The sequence below is a fragment of the Trematomus bernacchii genome, unplaced genomic scaffold, assembly GCF_902827165.1.
Source record: "Trematomus bernacchii unplaced genomic scaffold, fTreBer1.1, whole genome shotgun sequence".
NCBI lineage: Eukaryota > Metazoa > Chordata > Actinopteri > Perciformes > Nototheniidae > Trematomus > Trematomus bernacchii.
This window is the reverse complement of record NW_022987840.1, coordinates 3110027-3127892: the sequence shown is the minus strand read 5'-3', so window position 1 is coordinate 3127892 and position 17866 is coordinate 3110027. Positions and strand designations below refer to the sequence as shown.

Genomic DNA, 17866 nt, shown 5'->3' with positions numbered 1-17866 from the left:
GCTGTTATTCATGCATGCTTGGTGATGCTGCTGGTTTCTGTTCCACATTCTGTATTCCCATGTATTCACATTTTCTTCATGTTCTGTGTTAGTTGCTATAGAAAAACAAGACTAAGATAATGTATGGCTCATAAGTTTAATTGAGGCATGTCATTTTTTTAATTATTTCAACAGCGTTTACAATAAATCATGTTTGTCAGTCATTTTGGTATTGCAGATAGGTTAAATAGGCTACCACAATTTATCCTTTTTTCTATTGCTGTTCATATTTATTTGTGGCTTTTTTTTATTAATCTGCAGATTCATTTGATAATGGGTGTCTTTCTTTTTTTCATCTATTTATAAATATAATATTGGCATCTTAAATCGTAACTAGTCATAGTTGCTGAATTAATTGGTACATTTATTTAAATGCAGATTATCAGTCGTTTAGCTTTGACCTGCTGTTTCGTGCCGAAGTGCAGCCTGGGAGTCGTAGTTAACTTACTACTACCTCGAAGTTTTTATGCGCATAGACTTGCATCTCTTTGACTTTCCCTCCAAACCAGAAACTGCTGTTGATCTGTAGTGCTGTGCTGATATTCAGTTTCATGTTGATCCAACCTGTCGATGTGCTTTATCTCTGAGTGGTTACATTGTCAGCGGGGATTTGACTGTTAAAGCCGGTGTTGAATGACACGGCCCCCTGTCTTCTCCTCACGGTCCAATCACTTAATGGCTTTGCGTTTCTATAGTTACTTGAGGAACTGTTGCTATGGAGCTCATTCTTCAACACTTCACACAAAGTTTTCCCCCTGAATACTTCACTGTGGACAGGTTTATCTTTCTCAGGAAAGTTACAGCTGGTGGTAAACCCTTTGTTTTAAAGCAGAGAAGATGCAGGTCCAGTCGGTGCCGCTTGGTTCGGTCACCATCGGACCGGAGTCTTGGCGCGATGGGACGCTCCTCTGCATCCAGCGGGCGGAGCGCCTGGTTCGGCAGACTCGTGCCGGGCGGTCCGGTACCAGTAGCCGGCCTCGGAGCTGCAGCGCCTCCGCCGGTTTCAGCCCAAAGCACACAGACTGCACAGCGGAAACGGATAAGATCACAGCGGAGGAATGCAGAGAGAGTCGTGACTGCAAAAATAAGATGTCGAGGCCCCAAACTACAGGAGCAGGGGTGAGAAAACACAGGCGTGCAGAGAGACGTGATAGCTGCTGCTCGGTTTGTTTAGAGAGACATTCACTTATTTGACACTCACAAGAAACAACATTTAGTGTAGCCTATACTGAACATTTTGAGGAAAACTTTTAAGACTTTAGGATGAGGTGAGATGTTTTCAGAGATCAAACACTAACATTGATTATCCAGCACCCAACAGACCCACACTATAACTTCTTATCAGGCTATAAACTGGCATAGTGGTATGTGAAGTAGTAAGTCAGACATATCAATTTACTCTTACAAGTAATATTCCTGCAACAAAAACTACAAAATGTGCCTAAAAGTAAGAAATACTTTAAGCATACTTGAATCACAATATCCAAACACAAATAAGTATTTAGCATAGAGAATTATCCATTCAGAGTGTTACATTATGAAATGCAATATATTACATTATTGTACTACAGTTAGGCTAGTACAGATTGATTATATTACCATAATTTAGTAAATAACTTATATAATATTTTAGAGGCTGATATGTTTTATAGCCTGAATCTGGAACTATTGATTGCATAAATGTTGACAAATGTAAAGTAAAATGTAAATACTCAAGTGATACTCCTTCACTCAGACCTTTTAGAAATTGTAAACCATCTTTCTTCTTCAGTTCCCCAGAGGCTTCCAGAGAGGGACAGTGGCCCCGTTCCCACCAACCAGCTTGCGTGAGCAGTGTGCGGGGGCCAGCGTGGCGGTGGCCGGGGAGTACATGCGCAGGGTGCGGGAGGTGGAGGGCCAGCTGCGCAGGCAGGCCGGCAGGGGGACGCAGGAGGGCCTCAGGCTGGAGAGGGAGAGGGGGCACCTGGAAAGGATGCTGCGCAGCCTCAGGGCCGATCTGACTGTCAACAGGAGGAGCTCAGAGGGGAGGACCAGAAGGCCGTCCACTGCTGAGACTGTGAGTTTACTCTCTCTCCTGCACTGTGGGTGTTTCTCAATCGCGAGTAAAGCTGCTTCAGAGCCACTATTTCAAGCATACTACGTCATCGAGTGCCGCCGAAGTACTGTTCCAATCTCCAGCATACTTGGACATCTACCGAGCCCGGCGTACTCCGTTTGGAGAAATATCGAGGCTGCACATGAGTAGAATCCGCGGTCTTAAAATCCCCACAATACTTTGCGCACGGACCAATTTCCCCAAATCTGTGGCGGAAGATGTAAGGCGGGGCCTCTCATATGACGCACACCTGCACACTTGCTAGCCTGTTCCACACTTCGTTTTCCGAATGCCAGGAAGTATTCTTGACTCGCTTCTGAAGCAAGATGCTCGGCAGACATGTGCTACCAAGCAAGCGTACTCGCGATTGAGAAACACCCTGTGTTTTTGTTCTTGAGGCCATAGATTCAGTCATACCCAGATAATCTGCGAGGAAATCACTAAATCAACAATCCCTTCAGGGCTGCTGTTATGTTTTGTTCAGACCTTCCTGTTGAAGCAGAGTTTCTGCTTAGGGGTCAGCAGGGGTAATTCACTCAGGTGCAGACTCAATTTGCACTTCAATATTTTGATTTTTGGTCTAAACCACCTTTAGATTAGGATGTTTATTGAGTTTCTCTGAGGACTAACAGATCATTTTGGTTTGGTTTATTTGCTGCACAGGAAGTGTTAAGTGGATTTCACCAACAGAAACATGCACATAATAGTTCTGAAACAAGATGTTTAAATCCCACGCACCTATTCACTTTACACTTATCCTATTAACACATTAAGTACCGCTCGTATACAACAATTAAAAACCCTAATGTCAACAAAATATGGCACATTCTCAAACGTGTTGCAAGTGATCCCCCAGACTACGTATTAACTCATTACGTTTTATTGCAACCTTAAAGAGAGGAGATGTGTTGTGTGACCGGCCTGCTCTGTTGCAGGAGAGAGACGGTGCTGATTACTTGTTGTTGTGTGAGAGAAGAGAGCTGGCCCAGCTGAAACAGGATCTGGAGGCAGCGCTGAGAGACACACTGACCCAGCTTCAGGTGATTTACAATGTCACTGTTCTGTCTTCATTGGTTGACTCGTTTTCCTTTCCACCCCCCAACACACACTCTGTCTGTCTTTCTTTCTTTTCTACTTGCCCTTCCATGTGATTTACTGGCACGAGTGGAGGAAGAAAGACAACACTGCCAAAGCCTTCATGCACCAATCATTTTGAACAGAGATCAAATGATACAAATGCACAGTCAAATCACATATGCATTACTTTAAATTATGCATACTTCCCAAGACCTCATGATCCTTTTGTTAAGAAAATAAAAGTTGTATGTATGTATTTTCTACTCGGAAGCCAAACCCTTCTTTAGTTTGACATGTAGAGAAATCATAATGGATTAATTACCGGTAATCACACAAATCAACTGACTTGAAAATCAGCTTCTCTAATGGTTTCCCACTGGTATATCACAGTTTAGGACCTTCATCGAAATCCTACAATCATATTTTCACATTTGTTCTAGAGCTAAAACTATTAGTTTAATAATTTATAGCCAATAAACAGAAACATGTGTCTTCAACTATTGTGATGACTGATTAATCATTTCAGTAACCTTTTGAAGCAAAACACAGAAAAAAAAGATTGTTTGAGTCTTTTTTTGGTTGTAGACAAGACATATGGAGATGTCCCATTTGGCTTTAAGGAAATTGTGGTGGACATAATCAGCAGATATATACAGTAAGTGATGGTATAAACTGTTGGTGGCAGACGTGATGTGTCCTTATAATGTCCCCCTGTGTCTCTTCCAGGCCCTGGGTCAGAGCGGCAGGCGGGTGCTGGACTGTGCCAGTGAGAGGTCTCGTGTCCTGGAGCTGCTGCCTCTCAGCCGCTCTGCTGGACACGGCAGCGCTGCTCAGATGTTCAACAAAACAGACCCCCTCGGCCCCTTTACACCAGGTACTCTCAGGACGAAACTGTTACCTTAATTTTATTCAATGAATTGCTTGTGTAATTTTAGTAGCTATACATTATAATGTTTACAACGCACAGGTTACTACTTTATACAAATATACATTGTATCTCCAACATAGAATTCATACTTACATACTCTCATCACTAACCTTCACTACCCTTAACAAGATCAGATAAGGAAGTAAGATTTCAGTAGCACATTTTTAAAACAAAGTTGAAAAAAGAAAAACATACAGTTATACAACAAGATCATAAGGAAGTAAGATTTAAGTAGCACATTTACAAAACAAAGTTGAAGAAAAAAAAAAACATACCTACACAGTTATACACACATACAAATACAGAAGATACATTTCTGATTTGTTTTGCAGAATGTAAACTGGTCTTACAGTCGTCAACTTTGACAGTCAACCAGTCACAGCTACTGAGGGAAAAGATCAGAAAGATGCTCAGCAGCGCCATCACCAGGCAGAAAGCTGTTCACCGCACCGTCAATGATGGCCTGGTGAAGAAAGTTGCAGAGACAATCAGTCTAGAGGTAAATACAAATACAGCATGCTAGACATCTTTGCATGCAATACACACATGACTTGATGTCATTGATTGTCATTTCGTTTTGTGTTTCGCAGCAAAACCTGACTTTGATGCATGCAGCCACCAGGCAGGCCGTGTTTCGAAAGCAGAGGGAAATTAACTGTATCCGTCAGAGCTACGGCAGAGTGCAGGTTAGTGAGTGTTGATGTAGAACAGAGTTTTTATATTGTAGTTATTGGGAGTTAGAAGCAATGTGCACATGGTGATGTTTTCCCTGTGTTTTTCTGTGTACAGGGTCCAGAGTACAGCGGTGACATCCTGGCCAGAGAGAAACTCAACAGGCCTCTGGTGCAGGTTTATCAGAGACACCCAGGGACACAGTTACCTGAGGCTGCTCAACTCATACAGGTGTTTACTACTTCCAAAATATTTATCAATATATGTTCAAATACAATCACAAATGATGGTGACAGAAACCTCGCCACCTCCTTCTTAATCATACTTTATAAAAGGGTTCGGCTTAAGTAATGGCTTTGTTAAATCCTAAATCAAGTATCAATGCGTTATCGATTAGAGATACACCATTTCACATTATATTTAAGGAAATATCTTTGGGTTTTTGACAAGACATTTAAAGGCATCACTTTGAGAAAATAGGATGAACATTTTCCCCATTCTCTGTCATTTTATAGACTAAATTATGATTTGATTAAATAAGAACATGATCATCTTATTAAGCAATAATGAAAAGTATCATTCTTTGCAGCATTAGCTAAAAGACACGAAGAAAATTCATGAATTTCAGGGCAACTGCCAGGATAATGCTGGTCAGACACTGACTTTGAGTCATAAAGACCTGCAACAGGTTTCGTGGTTTAGGTGATAAAATATTCAATAACAATCAATATTCATAAGTTCAGCTTCAGTTGATTTTTTCATTTAAAGATGTTTGAAGTTTCATAAAGTATTTTGTATTTAGTCATTACAACGCGTTGTTGGTTGCAAATATAAACCTTTCTGAGGTCAAATTAAATGTTAACTTGCATCTGGCGTCTGCAGAAATCTATCTGTACGACTAGCCTCAACCAAAACCAAACCAGGACTTGCCCTATAATTCTGCCTCAACACATTATTATTAGATATAAGGCTAACCAACAAATAACCACTGACCTGACTACATGCAATAACAGCAAACAAGTTAGAAATTGTCTTCCATATGAGATAGTAGGAGCTCCTCTCCTCATGTGTGAGAAAACCAATATGCTGCCAGATGTTCACACCATATTAACAAAAAGCATTCACTGGTGTAACACTCACCTCCCCTTTTGTTGCCTGCTGCTGACTATAACAAACCCAACTAAATGTGCTTCCTGTGTGTCTCTCAGGGCAGTGCGGTGCTGAGGAGATGTCTGCAGTCCTCTGAGAGGGAGCTGGCCCGGCTGCAGCACTCCTGTCTGCAGCTGCTGGACGACCAGCACGGCAAGAGAGCCGCAGCTCAGGTGGACGCAGCCGTCATCCGCATGAGGCGACAGCAGGTCGACAAGCGAGCCATGCCCTCTGCCCTCCAGCAGGGGGCGTGCAGAAAGCAACTTCCTATGTTTCAGTAGGGCTGCAGCAGACAGAGAGGTGATGCTTGTAGTGTGTTAGAAATAGGAAGCAAGCAACCATTGTGAAAAATGTTATAGCATGGGCAACACGTTGGGACACACATGGGATGGAAGTGTATGAACACTGTCACATAGTCTTGTATAATTTTGTTTAATTTTCTTGGCGCAACAATGTTAAACAACTGAAATTTGATTAAAATTCAAAAAAGGGTTACAAGAAACAAAACAATGTGTGAGACTATTTTGTTGACAATGATACCATATGCAACTGAAGAAAGCCAAGCCAAATGCAGTAAAGTGTTATAAAATCACTTCTCACAATAATGCAGGGCATAGAAAAACAAGGATTGCCTTTTGCCCGGGGCAAGTAAGATGCCAAATCAGGCCGGTAAATCCCAAAACTCACTTTCCCAATTGTTGATGTTGGAGGTAATGAAGGTGTGGACCATCTTGCTACCTTTTCATCTCTGTTGAGATGCGCAGTACAAATCGAGTGGAGGTTAAAGACAAATACTACCAAACTATTTAGTATGCATTCTGCAGTAAGCTAGCCAGCATGCTTTGATGACCCAAAATCCTTTGCACAGCTGATATGAGACCAAAAGGGTCAATGCGCAAATCTTATAAACAAACTGTGTGTCTCGATACCATGCATACTAAATACAACAGTATGCACCTTGTTAGGGCAGCTGCATTCATGCTGAACGTTAATTCACTTTTGTTATCAATGTAATAGTTTAGTTGGATGGTGGTAGAAGATTTCTAGTAAAAAAAACACATTGATGTTCAACCCAGTGGTGTGGCCGACATGATTTTAATGTTCCTGATGTAGCAGACTCCAGCCAGCTGTTAAAAGAATGCCACCATTTTATTTGCGGTAACAAGTTTATCTAATTCTGTTATCTTTACTACAATAAAAAAACCATGATAGGAACAATGGCCATATACACACAGCTGCAAGTATCCAAACCGGAGATATTTGAGTAGTATCTAATATGATTATCTTATCTAACTTGATTATGTGGCTTAATGTTCTCACTCTTAATTATTATAATAAACTATTATAGTTTATTTAAAGATAGAAACTGACAAACTGTGTTTTGTGAACAAAAACACCTTTAAGGACTGAATTAATAATATTTTCTATAAAGTTAAACAGCTGTTGCTGCCTGCTGCTCAGATTTGCAGTCATGGGACTGGAGGTCACTTGACAGCCTGCCCACCAAACTCAACGTCTTTCATTAAGAAATAAGACATGATTTAATAAACCTGCCCCGTTTTACCTTAGAACACATGTCTTGTCATCCTGTAAAAAAACAAGACGAGTGGAGATTGTGTACAGTTTTCAACCTGAACAAGACTGAGTTTCCTCACAAAGCCCTATTGATTCTGTTCAATCTGAATGGGGCTATTCTCTGCACCACTGTGAAAGCATGGCTGTCACCGAGAAGCTAACAGCCTAATTAAATCATATGTATTGGGGTGTGGAGTTCTTGGAGTTAACAAACTGAATATCAGGAGAAGCAGGAAAACATTTACCCAGATCTGGACTGGAGGAGGAAGCTGAGGAAGCACGTATAAAGCTGATTGGAAACTGACTTTAAGTCGTAAAGACGTAGACTGCAACAGGTTTCTCGTGTTCAGGGGGCAGACTGCTGGTTTGTTGTAGAAAATAAAAAGAAAGAGACAACGATAAGAGCTGAAGCATCAAGCTGCCAGCACATTTTCTTCCTGTGAGACAGAAACAGTCAGTGATGTCGAAGCTGATTTGCTCTCTGCTTCTCCTTTGCTCTCTTCCAGCAGTGGGTAAGTGAACAACATAGTGTGTTGTTTGCATGTGTGCATGAATGCAAAATATGTGATTTTTGCAACCGAATTACCTGCATGCAAATAACGACTGATTAATCTGTTAAATATTGTTTAAATTGTCTATGGTCTAACATGTTATATAAAAGTGCATCACAGTTTCTTAGGACCAAAGGTGATATCTTCAAATTCGTTGTTTTTACCGGACTAACAGTAAAAAACTCAAAGATATTCAACTTACTGTAATATATGACAAGGAAAACTGGCAAATCCTAACATTTGAGAAGCTGAACAAGCAAATGTTTGGCATGTTGGCTTATAAAGGACAACACTTTATTAATTATCAAAACAGGGGCAGTTGGTCAACAAATTGTTTCCACTTAAGCTAATATACATCTTTATTGTTAAATACATTTCAGCTTATTTATTATTTGATTTACTTTCGAAATGACCATTGCAAAAGTAATAACCACTATTTCTAATGATATAATAATACTTTTGGTCTCATCAATTGCAAAATGTTGACACTTGAGGATTTCAATTCATAGCTATGGGTCGTGCAGTTTGTCAATGTCAGCATGTGTTGCTCATAATCATGGTGTACCTGCAGCTCGCATGCAAATCTAAGCTCTATATAGACATTTTGTGGTTTTAAACATGTCTGTCCTTTCAGTTCCCCTCTTCTGTTACACCTGTGTGTTTCCCGCCATCTCACCTCTGGACTGCATCAGATTTCCTCTCAAGTGTCCGCCCGAACAGGTCTGCCTATCCAGCAGAGCTGTGGGTGAGAAAGGTGAGGAGTCGCCTCAAGTCACTAAACATTATTTAAATTATTCAAAACTGAGAACAAGAACTGAGAAAGGCACCACAGAGGGATATGTGTCTGTGTAGTTTATTTTGAACTCGTGATTTTCAGGAGACTTCCTTGTGGTGTTGTATGAGAAGAGCTGTGTCCTGCCCTCCCTGTGTGGAGCCAAGGGAGAGAAACACACCATGGGACTCAACTTCACCTTCACCAATGAATGCTGCAACACACACCTGTGCAACGGAGCCGAGGCACCTGTGACCCGCTCCTGGACTGGCACAATACTCACACTTCTCATTTCATACTCAGTTTGGTGAATAGAAAAACATGTGGCAGAGAACTAGCTTAACACACATGAAGCGGCGTTGCCTTTTTCTGAAGGGACCCCTTTTGAGTAAAAAGAATGACTCCTGACACATGTTAAGTGATGTATTATATTGATATTTCATATTGTAATCAATACATAATAACACACAATAACAGTGCAGAACAACTGTATAGTCAAACCAAAGTATGAATGCAATAACTGCAGAAAATGTGTAAAATATTACATTTTAACAGATTATTTCCTGTGAATGTTTCATCAGATATGAGTTTTCCTGTTATTTTAAAAGGAACTTATAATCTTATTCTTCTATTTTATTTAACAATCAAATAAACTTAAACGTTGCAAGAACTTGCTGACGCCCAGGTTGTAACCCCCTGCTCTAAAGGACTGTCATTGAACACAACTAACTTTGAATAAATATGCACTAATCTTAACCGAGGTATGCCTGTGAAATGAAAAACACAATTATGTTTGTCTTATTATTGCTAACTCAAGACGTACCTTTTAGGTTAGCGAGTTGTTTCTGGACACAATAGCTGGGATAAGTTTAACGTGTTTAACTTCCCATGTTTTAATATGTTCAGATTGTGATAAAACAGAGAGTTTTGCAATTTGTGTGTAAATATGTACTCTTTGTATTAGATTCTCCACTAAATGGGGAAGACATTTCATCAAAAAGGCCACACATACAGTGGTAGCATTAGCACAATTCAGAGTAAAGAAACATAATTGCTCTAAAACATGGTATTAAATGATTTTAACAAAAATAAATGATTGAATAATAATTATTATTTGGATCCAATGTTTTATTCATTCAGGTAAAATCCTGTTTAATTTGCATGTTGAAAAACTGTTTCTCATAACAGATATTGTATTCGTCCTAACAGGTAAAACCCCCACAGGTGTTACCAATGTCACTAATTACAGGTCTTTTCCCTTAAAAGTCCCCTCGAGCTCACCGGAAATTGGCTCCCCAAAAAGGAAAAGGCGCCATCTTTGATGTTATTATTAGTTCCACTTGTGCAAATCGTGACATGACATGTTGAAAACAGGGTCTATACCAAAAATCAACGCATTTCAGTGATAATACTCGATAGTTAAAGGTGAAGTTTAATTCTAAAAATAAAACCTAGAACTCCCGGGCATGGTGTACCTATCCCTGTGGTTCATGCTGCCCCTGTTGTCCACCATTTATGGAGGAACACTACCGGGGTTTGAAGCTCTAACACAGCCGACCCAGGTGATGAGGTCGCGGAGATCGCCTATGCCGCAGCCATACCTCCACCTCCCCGTGTTTGTGGACTCCAGGTTCCCGCTGGTGGAGAAGGAGCAGTTTACTCCATCCAGAGGCACCGGACAGGAGCCTCTACCCGAGCACGTCCGGGAAGTCCTGTTCCCGGCTCGGACTAACACCAGCGCGCCCGGTGTTTCGGATGATTCCGTGAGGACTTCGTGCATGAGCAACAAGATGCTGGTGCAGGTGCAGAGGAGCATTCTGGGCACCGGTGAACCGTACTCTCGTCTCAAACTGGGGTCATGCCGAATCAGCAAAACTACAGAGAATTACTTTTATTTTAAATATGATCTAGGCATGTGTGGAACCAAACGCACGGTAAGACTTTACAATACTTAGTTTTTAAACCAGTTTTAGCCAAGTAAGCTGCGTGGCACTAGGCCTACCCAGGAATCTCGGCCTGTTAGTGGGTCCATAGTTTCGTAACATTTATTTGATGCATTGGTACTTATCAGAGGTTTGAAGTAACTAAACAGATTAATTATCAAGTAGGCCTACTGTACTTAAGTTTTATTCCGAGATACTTGTACTTCAAGTTTTTGCTACTTTGTACTTCTGCTCTCCTACAATTCAGAGGTAAATCGTGTACTTTACTCCACTACATGTATTCAATAAACCAAGTGTATTTGCAGATTTTGATTAATGCAGTATAATCTGCAGTAGCCTATACAAATTAATTAAAACTAGCTGCACCTTTACCAGCGTTGATAACACTTTAATATGAAAACATATGATATAATTATTAATGAGTAGTTTCACTTTTAGTACTTCAAGTATATTTTGATGCCAATACTTTTCTACTTTTTATTTATAACATTTTGAATGCATGACATTTACTTGTAAAGGAGTATTCCTACACTCTGGTGCTTCTACTTTTACTTGAGTAATACAGTATGATTGGTGCCAAATCTGCATTCATGCTTACCAAAGGATGAATCTTACTGAATTAGGTTATTCTGACTTTTCCTGTAGTCCCACACCTCTGCAATAAATACATAAATTAATCGTTTTTCAATCGAATGTGTTGAAGAAAACTGTTCACGTTTCTCAAATGTGTTTTTGCCTCTTTTCTTTGTCTTTTGTTATTGTTGATTGAGTTTTATGTTGGTCATGCAAAACCAGACACTTAATGAAGTCAGCTGAGGCCCTTTATAACTATAGCCTAAGCCTACTTTGATGACGATTCTTCACTTTTTTGTAATGTATATCCAGCAATTAGTTGATAAATAAATCATTCTTAGTTGCAGCCCAAATCTTGACAACCATCTAGGATAGTCATGCAATTCATACATCGTCATAAGGTAAAGTCTTACATTTTGATCTGTACCATCCAGATATAACATCACTTGTTTATTTGAAAATGTAAGCATGCTAACTGCATGCTAAACTAAGACAATGAGCATGTTTAAAGGATACATGCTAATCATTTGCTTGTTAGAATAATCTTAGCCAGTATGATGGCATGTTGATCTTAGCATTTAGCTCTAAGGTTAGCTGTACCCTGCTAACTATGGTCTCACAGAGCTGCGAGCAAAGCTGTGGACACTTTAGTCTTGTTTAAGGAAGATTGATAATCAAGCTGGTTTGTTTCTTTGCAGATCATTAATAATCAGATGACCTATTCAAACACACTACAATATACATCACCACAGCTCCAAGGACCAATCAGAAGAGCTGTTTCCTTCATCCTGCCTGTTGCATGCTTTTATAACAGGTATGTGGACTGGATCCACACTAGAAATAATGTTTTTTTAACCCATTTAACTTAAAGATCATATAGAAACACTTGTTTATTAATCCTAACCATGTTTTAAATGTTTAGGTACCAATACTCCTACAAAATTGGCTACACACCCGTGATTCAACCACGCAAGATCTTCAAACCAATGAAGAATAGAGTGAAATTCCTTCTGACGCCACGAAATGGTAAACCAGCAAACATGTCTTAATGTCAACTGATATCTATGAGCTTGCAATTTAGTTTGCGAAAAATAAGAGATTTTATTTAGAATATTTGGAAAAAAGGATTGATGGACCTTGACATGCTTATATACAAGAGTGTTACAGTCACACTATGGAGAATACCGGTTCAAAGCAGTATTCAATGTTTAGTTCAGATTAGCTAAGGCCTGCGTAAGCAATAAACATGACAGTCCTATGTCTATCTCCATAGAGGCTGAATCATCATGTTAATCGTTGTCACATAGCCATCATATTCCTAAAACAGTCCTGACGCTCTTCTAGGTCATCATACATCCTGTTACGTACACAGCTACAGTTGGGCCTTTGTTATCATGTGCTACTCTGATATTAGAAGAATACATTCAGTATTTTCCCAACAATGGCCTCTGCCCTTTTTTTAATAGACTCACACAGAAAAGAACAATGGAGCATTTTGATTAATTATTGGGTTTTTCTATCCACAAAACCAATGTGCAAACGCCAAAATGTGCTACATCAAACAATATGGCAGACTGGGATTAAATACAAATGTGTCGTGTCATGCATCTCAGTCTTTACATTTAATTAAATATATTTTTTTACTGCATAAATGAGGATGCATTTGGAATCTGCTGCTGTTGTTGTTGTTGCCTGACTGCTTCCTTCTTTTATTTAGCTCAGTGGAAAAGGCTTTCTCCGTCAGATCACTACGTGCTTGGGCGACCCATGTATTTTGAGGCAGAAGTTCCGTCCATGTCAGAAGACCAAAGACTGTACGTCCACTTATGTTACGCGACTCCAGAGAGGTCCCACAACTCCACGCCTCAGTTTCTAGTCGTGGCCAACTATGGGTAAAAAAAACACCTCACGCCAACACAAAATAAAGACTTTGAGAATATTGGTCACAAAAAAACATCTCTATAGAAAAAATAGGCATAAGTAATAGACAGGCTTTCTCTCCTTCGGAAGGTGTATGGTTGAAAGCAAGGACAGTCGCTCCAGATTCATCCTATACAAAAGAAATGCTGTGAGATTCTCTGTGGATGCCTTCTTGTTCGCAGGCATGACAGGCCAGGTGAGCAAGAATTCTTTAAGTTTAAGCAAAATTGTCTGTTTTTGTTCGAGTACCATGCCACTAAAAGAGCATTTGATGTGTAATTTGTTTGATTTTATCTCCTGTAGCAGCTCTACATGCACTGCTCCATGTCTGTAAGCAGCTCTGTCCCCACACCCAGAGCTAAGTCCTGCAACTACGACACAAAAGAAAGAAGGTTAGTTTGTTCTGCCACTAGAGGTCAAAAACTATAACAAAAGCAGAGTTTGGGGGTGTCCATTGCCATTATTGTAGGCCGTTTCTCCCAATTAGGATTCCTTCATTGTTCATGGGCTTTTTATCATGAGCTGAATAATGCATAGGTCTCTTCCTCTCCAAAGTACAAACAGGCATGGTAATTAAAACAGGTTAAAGTCTTTTTCTGTTGCTCATTGGCTGCTGCTGTTAATGTTTGCTCAGCTTGTTTCTCTGATTGCTCCAGATTTTCATCCACTTAACGCATATAGTTTAAAAGACTAAGTTCTGAAGTGTCGTTAAACTGGATAAAATGCAAATTTATGACAGCTCTTAGAAAACAGTGGACGCGTGCTGACAGGAGGATATGGCACTATTACAACTGTTCAAATGAAATGAAGGGTTACCTTTATTGAAATGACAGATTTCTGGTTCAAAAATGGTTTAAAACCTGTGATTATGCAACTACACAACTAGGCTAACATATATAGCCTGTGTCTCTTCATTTCAGATATTTTGATGTTGTAATGTGGCATATGACAGAAATAAATAAAAGGTCAAAATATGCTGTAAAAAACACAAAAGGATCATCTCTTCATCACTGTTGTTGTTTTTCTCCTCAGATGGGTTGAGCTGTATGGACCTGACTCTGTGTGCACCTGCTGCGACTCCAACTGTAGCTCTGCTGCATCCACAGGTCGGTCATTGCTTCACTCATTTCCAAAATAAAACACATTCTGCTTACCGTTCATGTATTCAAAATACATTCTCAATGTCAACAAATAAAGAAATCAAGATTAAAAGCAGAAGTGCCATAATCCTACCACAAGGATTGTATCAGTAGTCAAAGATATAGCGTATTACTCTGTGCCATAGAGCACACTTGTTGTTGTTTCAAAAATATTAGGAACACTTACAATCTTTTATTACCATGAACTCAAGCACTGCGGTTTTTCAAATACGCCATCATGGAGCAGTAAATAGCCACTAGTGTAAAAATAGGTATGATTTGCAGCTGTAACTAGTGTCCAGCAAATGCAACATTAACTCTGGTATGTGTTAATTATACATATTGAAACCATAGACTGTGTATATATAAACTGATTGAAACACACCAGCTTCTCCTTTGAAGACAATTGAGCCCTCCTTTTATTTTGTTTTTAATTATTCTGTAGGTCTTCCATTTTGTCTTTTTTGTAAAGCACCTTGTTCCCCTATTGTAATAATTTACTAAATGTTTACTATCATTACAGAGTTTAAATATAACTTTGCCACTGCAGGAACTTCCTTTTTTAAATTCAATATGTAGGTTTTTACTGCTACATGTAACTGGATGCATGCAGTTTTATTCTAAACCTATTTTTTATTTTGTAGTTCAACTGCCACCATGTGAATTGATTATATATTTTGGTTATTTCTAATGTATTTTCCGAACAAACTATACTCTTAAATCAAAAATTCTATATTTTCCAGTGACCAAAGTAATCAGCAGCAGGCCGTGGACAATAGATCCTAAAGGGAAACGCACCAAAGCCCTGAAGAGGAAGAAGGTCTCCACAGCAACAACGACAACGACAACAACAACAAAAGTGGCACCTCAGCCAGAGACGAAGAGCGAGGTGACTGAGTGGAGGAAATCTTCGCAGCCTGAAGAGAGAGAGGGTAAGGTGGAGGACTCTGGGGAGGAGTGGCCGATTGGAGGCAGAGGAATGACCTGGGATGAGATGGAAGGTGAGGAGGAGTTGGTGAAGGGCTCTGCTGTTGTGGAGAAGGAGGAGAAGGAGGAGAAGGAGGAGAAGGAGAAGGTCGCAGCAACTCGCACAATTTTTGAGGACATTTTTGATTTCGTCAAATAAAGCTGAAGTTTATCCAGTGATACATTCAGTCTGGGTGGCTCATTTCATGAATCCTTACAAGCTGAAAGCAATAATCCAGAAGTTAGATTTTTTTGGTGCCAATGTTGTCTTTTATATTATTTATTATTACTACTACGTGTTTGAGGCAGACGTTGTTAACACTAACTGTAAAACTGAATTGCATTTATTTATCACTTGCTAAATTCAGCATTTACCAATCGTCTCTTAAAACTAATAGTCAAACATATAAGTTGTATATTAAGCTGCAACCCTTATTTTTATCCTAGCATAAATCAGCATGTTATAGGGCTTTAAAAACAATACACAATGTGTTAAATTGATAAGCATAAGAAGTTAATTTTGACAGAATCAAGCTAGCAGTTTCCCACTTTTGTCAGTGTTTGTACTAAGCTGCTGGTTTTAGCTTATTGCCAAACGAGAGAAGAATCAGTCCTATGTCACAAAAGTGAAAAGGCGAATGTGCTAAAATGTTTTCTACTCTTAACAAAGTGCAAACACAAAGTGCAAGCACTATCTCCAGTGCCTGGACCTAGCTGTTGCCGACCACCTTGCCATACTCTTTACTGTTCCTGTCCCTCTGCTCACTCAGCGTGCCAAGCGCACCATCACATTCAGGAACACCAAAACACTGATCATTGTGGCTCCCAAGGCGCAGCTCCAGAAGGTTGGTGACCTGCTTCTCACCATTGACGGCTGCTCCATCTCCCCGTCCACTGAAGTCCGCAACCTGGGAGTCATCCTGGACTCCACCCTCTCTTTCCAGGCGCATATCAAATCCATTACCAAATCCGCCTTCTACCATCTCAAAAACATTGCCAGACTCCGCCCCTCACTCTCTGACTCTGTGGCAGAAACACTCATACACGCCTTCATCACATCCCGTCTGGACTACTGCAATGGAGTCCTGTCCGGGGCTGTCTTTTTGTATCTACTCGTTCGGGTTCCTCTTTCATGTGGTCTCGTCCAGGTGTGAAATGAATCATCCTCAGTAGTACGAGCTCAGGTGGGAGTGGGTGGCGGGATGTCTGGTCATGGCTGACCCAGGATAGATGGGGCTGTTTGGAGAGTTCCAGTACGGCGATGGAGCGCTGAAAAAGTTGCCTGGAGACACGGGCATTGGTGCAGGATGGCCACCCATGAAGTTCATTTTGGGCTGGTGGCTGTGGTAGGGCTGGGCGTAAGGCATCTCAGTCTGGTACTTAACAATCCCCCCCTCCGCTGAGTGATTCTGGTGCGCCTGCGAGATGCCTTGGAAGTCAAACTTGTATGCGTAGCGCTTGCCGTGCACCTTAGTCATGATGTTCTTGTCATAGTAGTAGCGCAGAGCGCGGCTCAGCTTGTCATAGTTCATGTTCGGCTTGCTCTTGCGCTCTCCCCAACGCTTGGCCACCTCGTCCGGGTCGGTCATCTTGAACTCGCAGTTGGTTCCCTCCCAGGTGATGATGCCGGAGTTGTCACTGTCGGACAGTCATCCTGGACTCCACCCTCTCTTTCCAGGCGCATATCAAATCCATTACCAAATCCGCCTTCTACCATCTCAAAAACATTGCCAGACTCCGCCCCTCACTCTCTGACTCTGTGGCAGAAACACTCATACACGCCTTCATCACATCCCGTCTGGACTACTGCAATGGAGTCCTGTCCGGGGTTCCCAGCAAAACCCTGGCCAGGCTCCAATATGTCCAGAACTCTGCCGCCAGGCTTCTCACCCGCACTAAGCCATGGCAACATATCACCCCCACCCTCATCCACCTCCACTGGCTGCCGGTCAAGTCCCGGATTCACTATAAAACACTCCTCCTCACGTACAAGTCCCTCCATACCCTCACCCCCCAATACTTAACAGACCTCCTACATCCCTACACCCCTTCTCGGAGTCTGCGGTCCTCCGAAACGGGCCTGCTCTCCATCCCCCGCTCTCGCCTTCGAACTGTGGGTGACAGGGCGTTCAGTGTTGCGGCCCCCACCCTCTGGAATGCACTTCCTCCTGAGATCCGGAACGCTGCCTCACTGGACATCTTCAAATCCTCACTAAAAACGCACCTGTTCACCATGGCCTTCGGACCCTAGTCCTTTCCTGGTCCCCTGGCTTCCTTTATTTTATTTTATTTTATTTTGTTCTTGTTTTGTTCGCTCCTCATTGTCTGTTTTGTTTTGTCTGTCCACCATGTACAGCGACCTTGGGTCCTGTGAAAGGCGCTTTATAAATTCCATTTATTATTATTATTATTATAGCAATTTTTCCATTACCAAAAAGACAAGTTCCGGTACAACATATGTATATAA

At 40.9% G+C, this 17866-nt stretch overlaps 4 protein-coding genes across 5 annotated transcripts; 3 read left to right on the top strand and 1 right to left on the bottom strand.

Moving 5' to 3' along the window:
* The first annotated feature begins 305 nt into the window (after positions 1 to 305).
* On the top strand, positions 306 to 6444 carry ccdc105 (coiled-coil domain containing 105). Its single transcript, XM_034112652.1, has 8 exons — positions 306 to 1158; positions 1811 to 2095; positions 3070 to 3174; positions 3938 to 4085; positions 4472 to 4638; positions 4730 to 4825; positions 4929 to 5042; positions 6020 to 6444. The coding sequence occupies exons 1-8, from the start codon at positions 877 to 879 to the stop codon at positions 6239 to 6241; spliced, it is 1419 nt and encodes a 472-aa protein (XP_033968543.1). The 5' UTR covers positions 306 to 876; the 3' UTR covers positions 6242 to 6444.
* Positions 6445 to 7867: 1423 nt separating this feature from the next.
* Positions 7868 to 9915, top strand: LOC117500574 (sperm acrosome membrane-associated protein 4-like). The gene is made up of 3 exons (XM_034153476.1): positions 7868 to 8047; positions 8721 to 8840; positions 8964 to 9915. The coding sequence occupies exons 1-3, from the start codon at positions 7996 to 7998 to the stop codon at positions 9167 to 9169; spliced, it is 378 nt and encodes a 125-aa protein (XP_034009367.1). The 5' UTR covers positions 7868 to 7995; the 3' UTR covers positions 9170 to 9915.
* A 251-nt stretch (positions 9916 to 10166) lies between these two features.
* zp3d.2 (zona pellucida glycoprotein 3d tandem duplicate 2) lies at positions 10167 to 15601 on the top strand. 2 transcript variants are annotated; one of them, XM_034153475.1, is made up of 8 exons: positions 10167 to 10792; positions 12073 to 12188; positions 12297 to 12400; positions 13092 to 13266; positions 13385 to 13490; positions 13601 to 13686; positions 14327 to 14400; positions 15177 to 15601. In XM_034153475.1, the coding sequence occupies exons 1-8, from the start codon at positions 10325 to 10327 to the stop codon at positions 15557 to 15559; spliced, it is 1512 nt and encodes a 503-aa protein (XP_034009366.1). In that variant the 5' UTR covers positions 10167 to 10324; the 3' UTR covers positions 15560 to 15601. The 2 variants fall into 2 exon arrangements, with proteins under 2 accessions (XP_034009366.1, XP_034009365.1); XM_034153474.1 differs by having other exon boundaries at positions 13598 to 13686; positions 15177 to 15600.
* Positions 15602 to 16475: 874 nt separating this feature from the next.
* Positions 16476 to 17048, bottom strand: LOC117500542 (transcriptional regulator Erg-like; the record flags this gene model as incomplete). Its single annotated transcript, XM_034153426.1, has 1 exon — positions 16476 to 17048. A coding segment is annotated over one exon (483 nt), but the record flags the coding sequence as incomplete, so codon positions are not given.
* Positions 17049 to 17866: the final 818 nt, after the last annotated feature.

Excerpts from the sequence above, each read along its gene's own strand:
- ccdc105 (XM_034112652.1), top strand. The coding sequence starts at position 877 with ATGCAGGTCCAGTCGGTGCCGCTTGGTTCGGTCACCATCGGACCGGAG. Across the intron at positions 2,096-3,069 it reads GGCCGTCCACTGCTGAGACT|GAGAGAGACGGTGCTGATTA; the intron begins GTGAGTTTACTC and ends GCTCTGTTGCAG. Across the intron at positions 4,086-4,471 it reads CCTCGGCCCCTTTACACCAG|AATGTAAACTGGTCTTACAG; the intron begins GTACTCTCAGGA and ends TTTGTTTTGCAG.
- LOC117500574 (XM_034153476.1), top strand. The coding sequence starts at position 7,996 with ATGTCGAAGCTGATTTGCTCTCTGCTTCTCCTTTGCTCTCTTCCAGCA. Across the intron at positions 8,048-8,720 it reads TTGCTCTCTTCCAGCAGTGG|TTCCCCTCTTCTGTTACACC; the intron begins GTAAGTGAACAA and ends CTGTCCTTTCAG. Across the intron at positions 8,841-8,963 it reads CAGAGCTGTGGGTGAGAAAG|GAGACTTCCTTGTGGTGTTG; the intron begins GTGAGGAGTCGC and ends CGTGATTTTCAG.
- zp3d.2 (XM_034153474.1), top strand. The coding sequence starts at position 10,325 with ATGGTGTACCTATCCCTGTGGTTCATGCTGCCCCTGTTGTCCACCATT. Across the intron at positions 12,189-12,296 it reads GTTGCATGCTTTTATAACAG|GTACCAATACTCCTACAAAA; the intron begins GTATGTGGACTG and ends TTAAATGTTTAG. Across the intron at positions 13,491-13,597 it reads TCGCAGGCATGACAGGCCAG|CAGCTCTACATGCACTGCTC; the intron begins GTGAGCAAGAAT and ends TATCTCCTGTAG.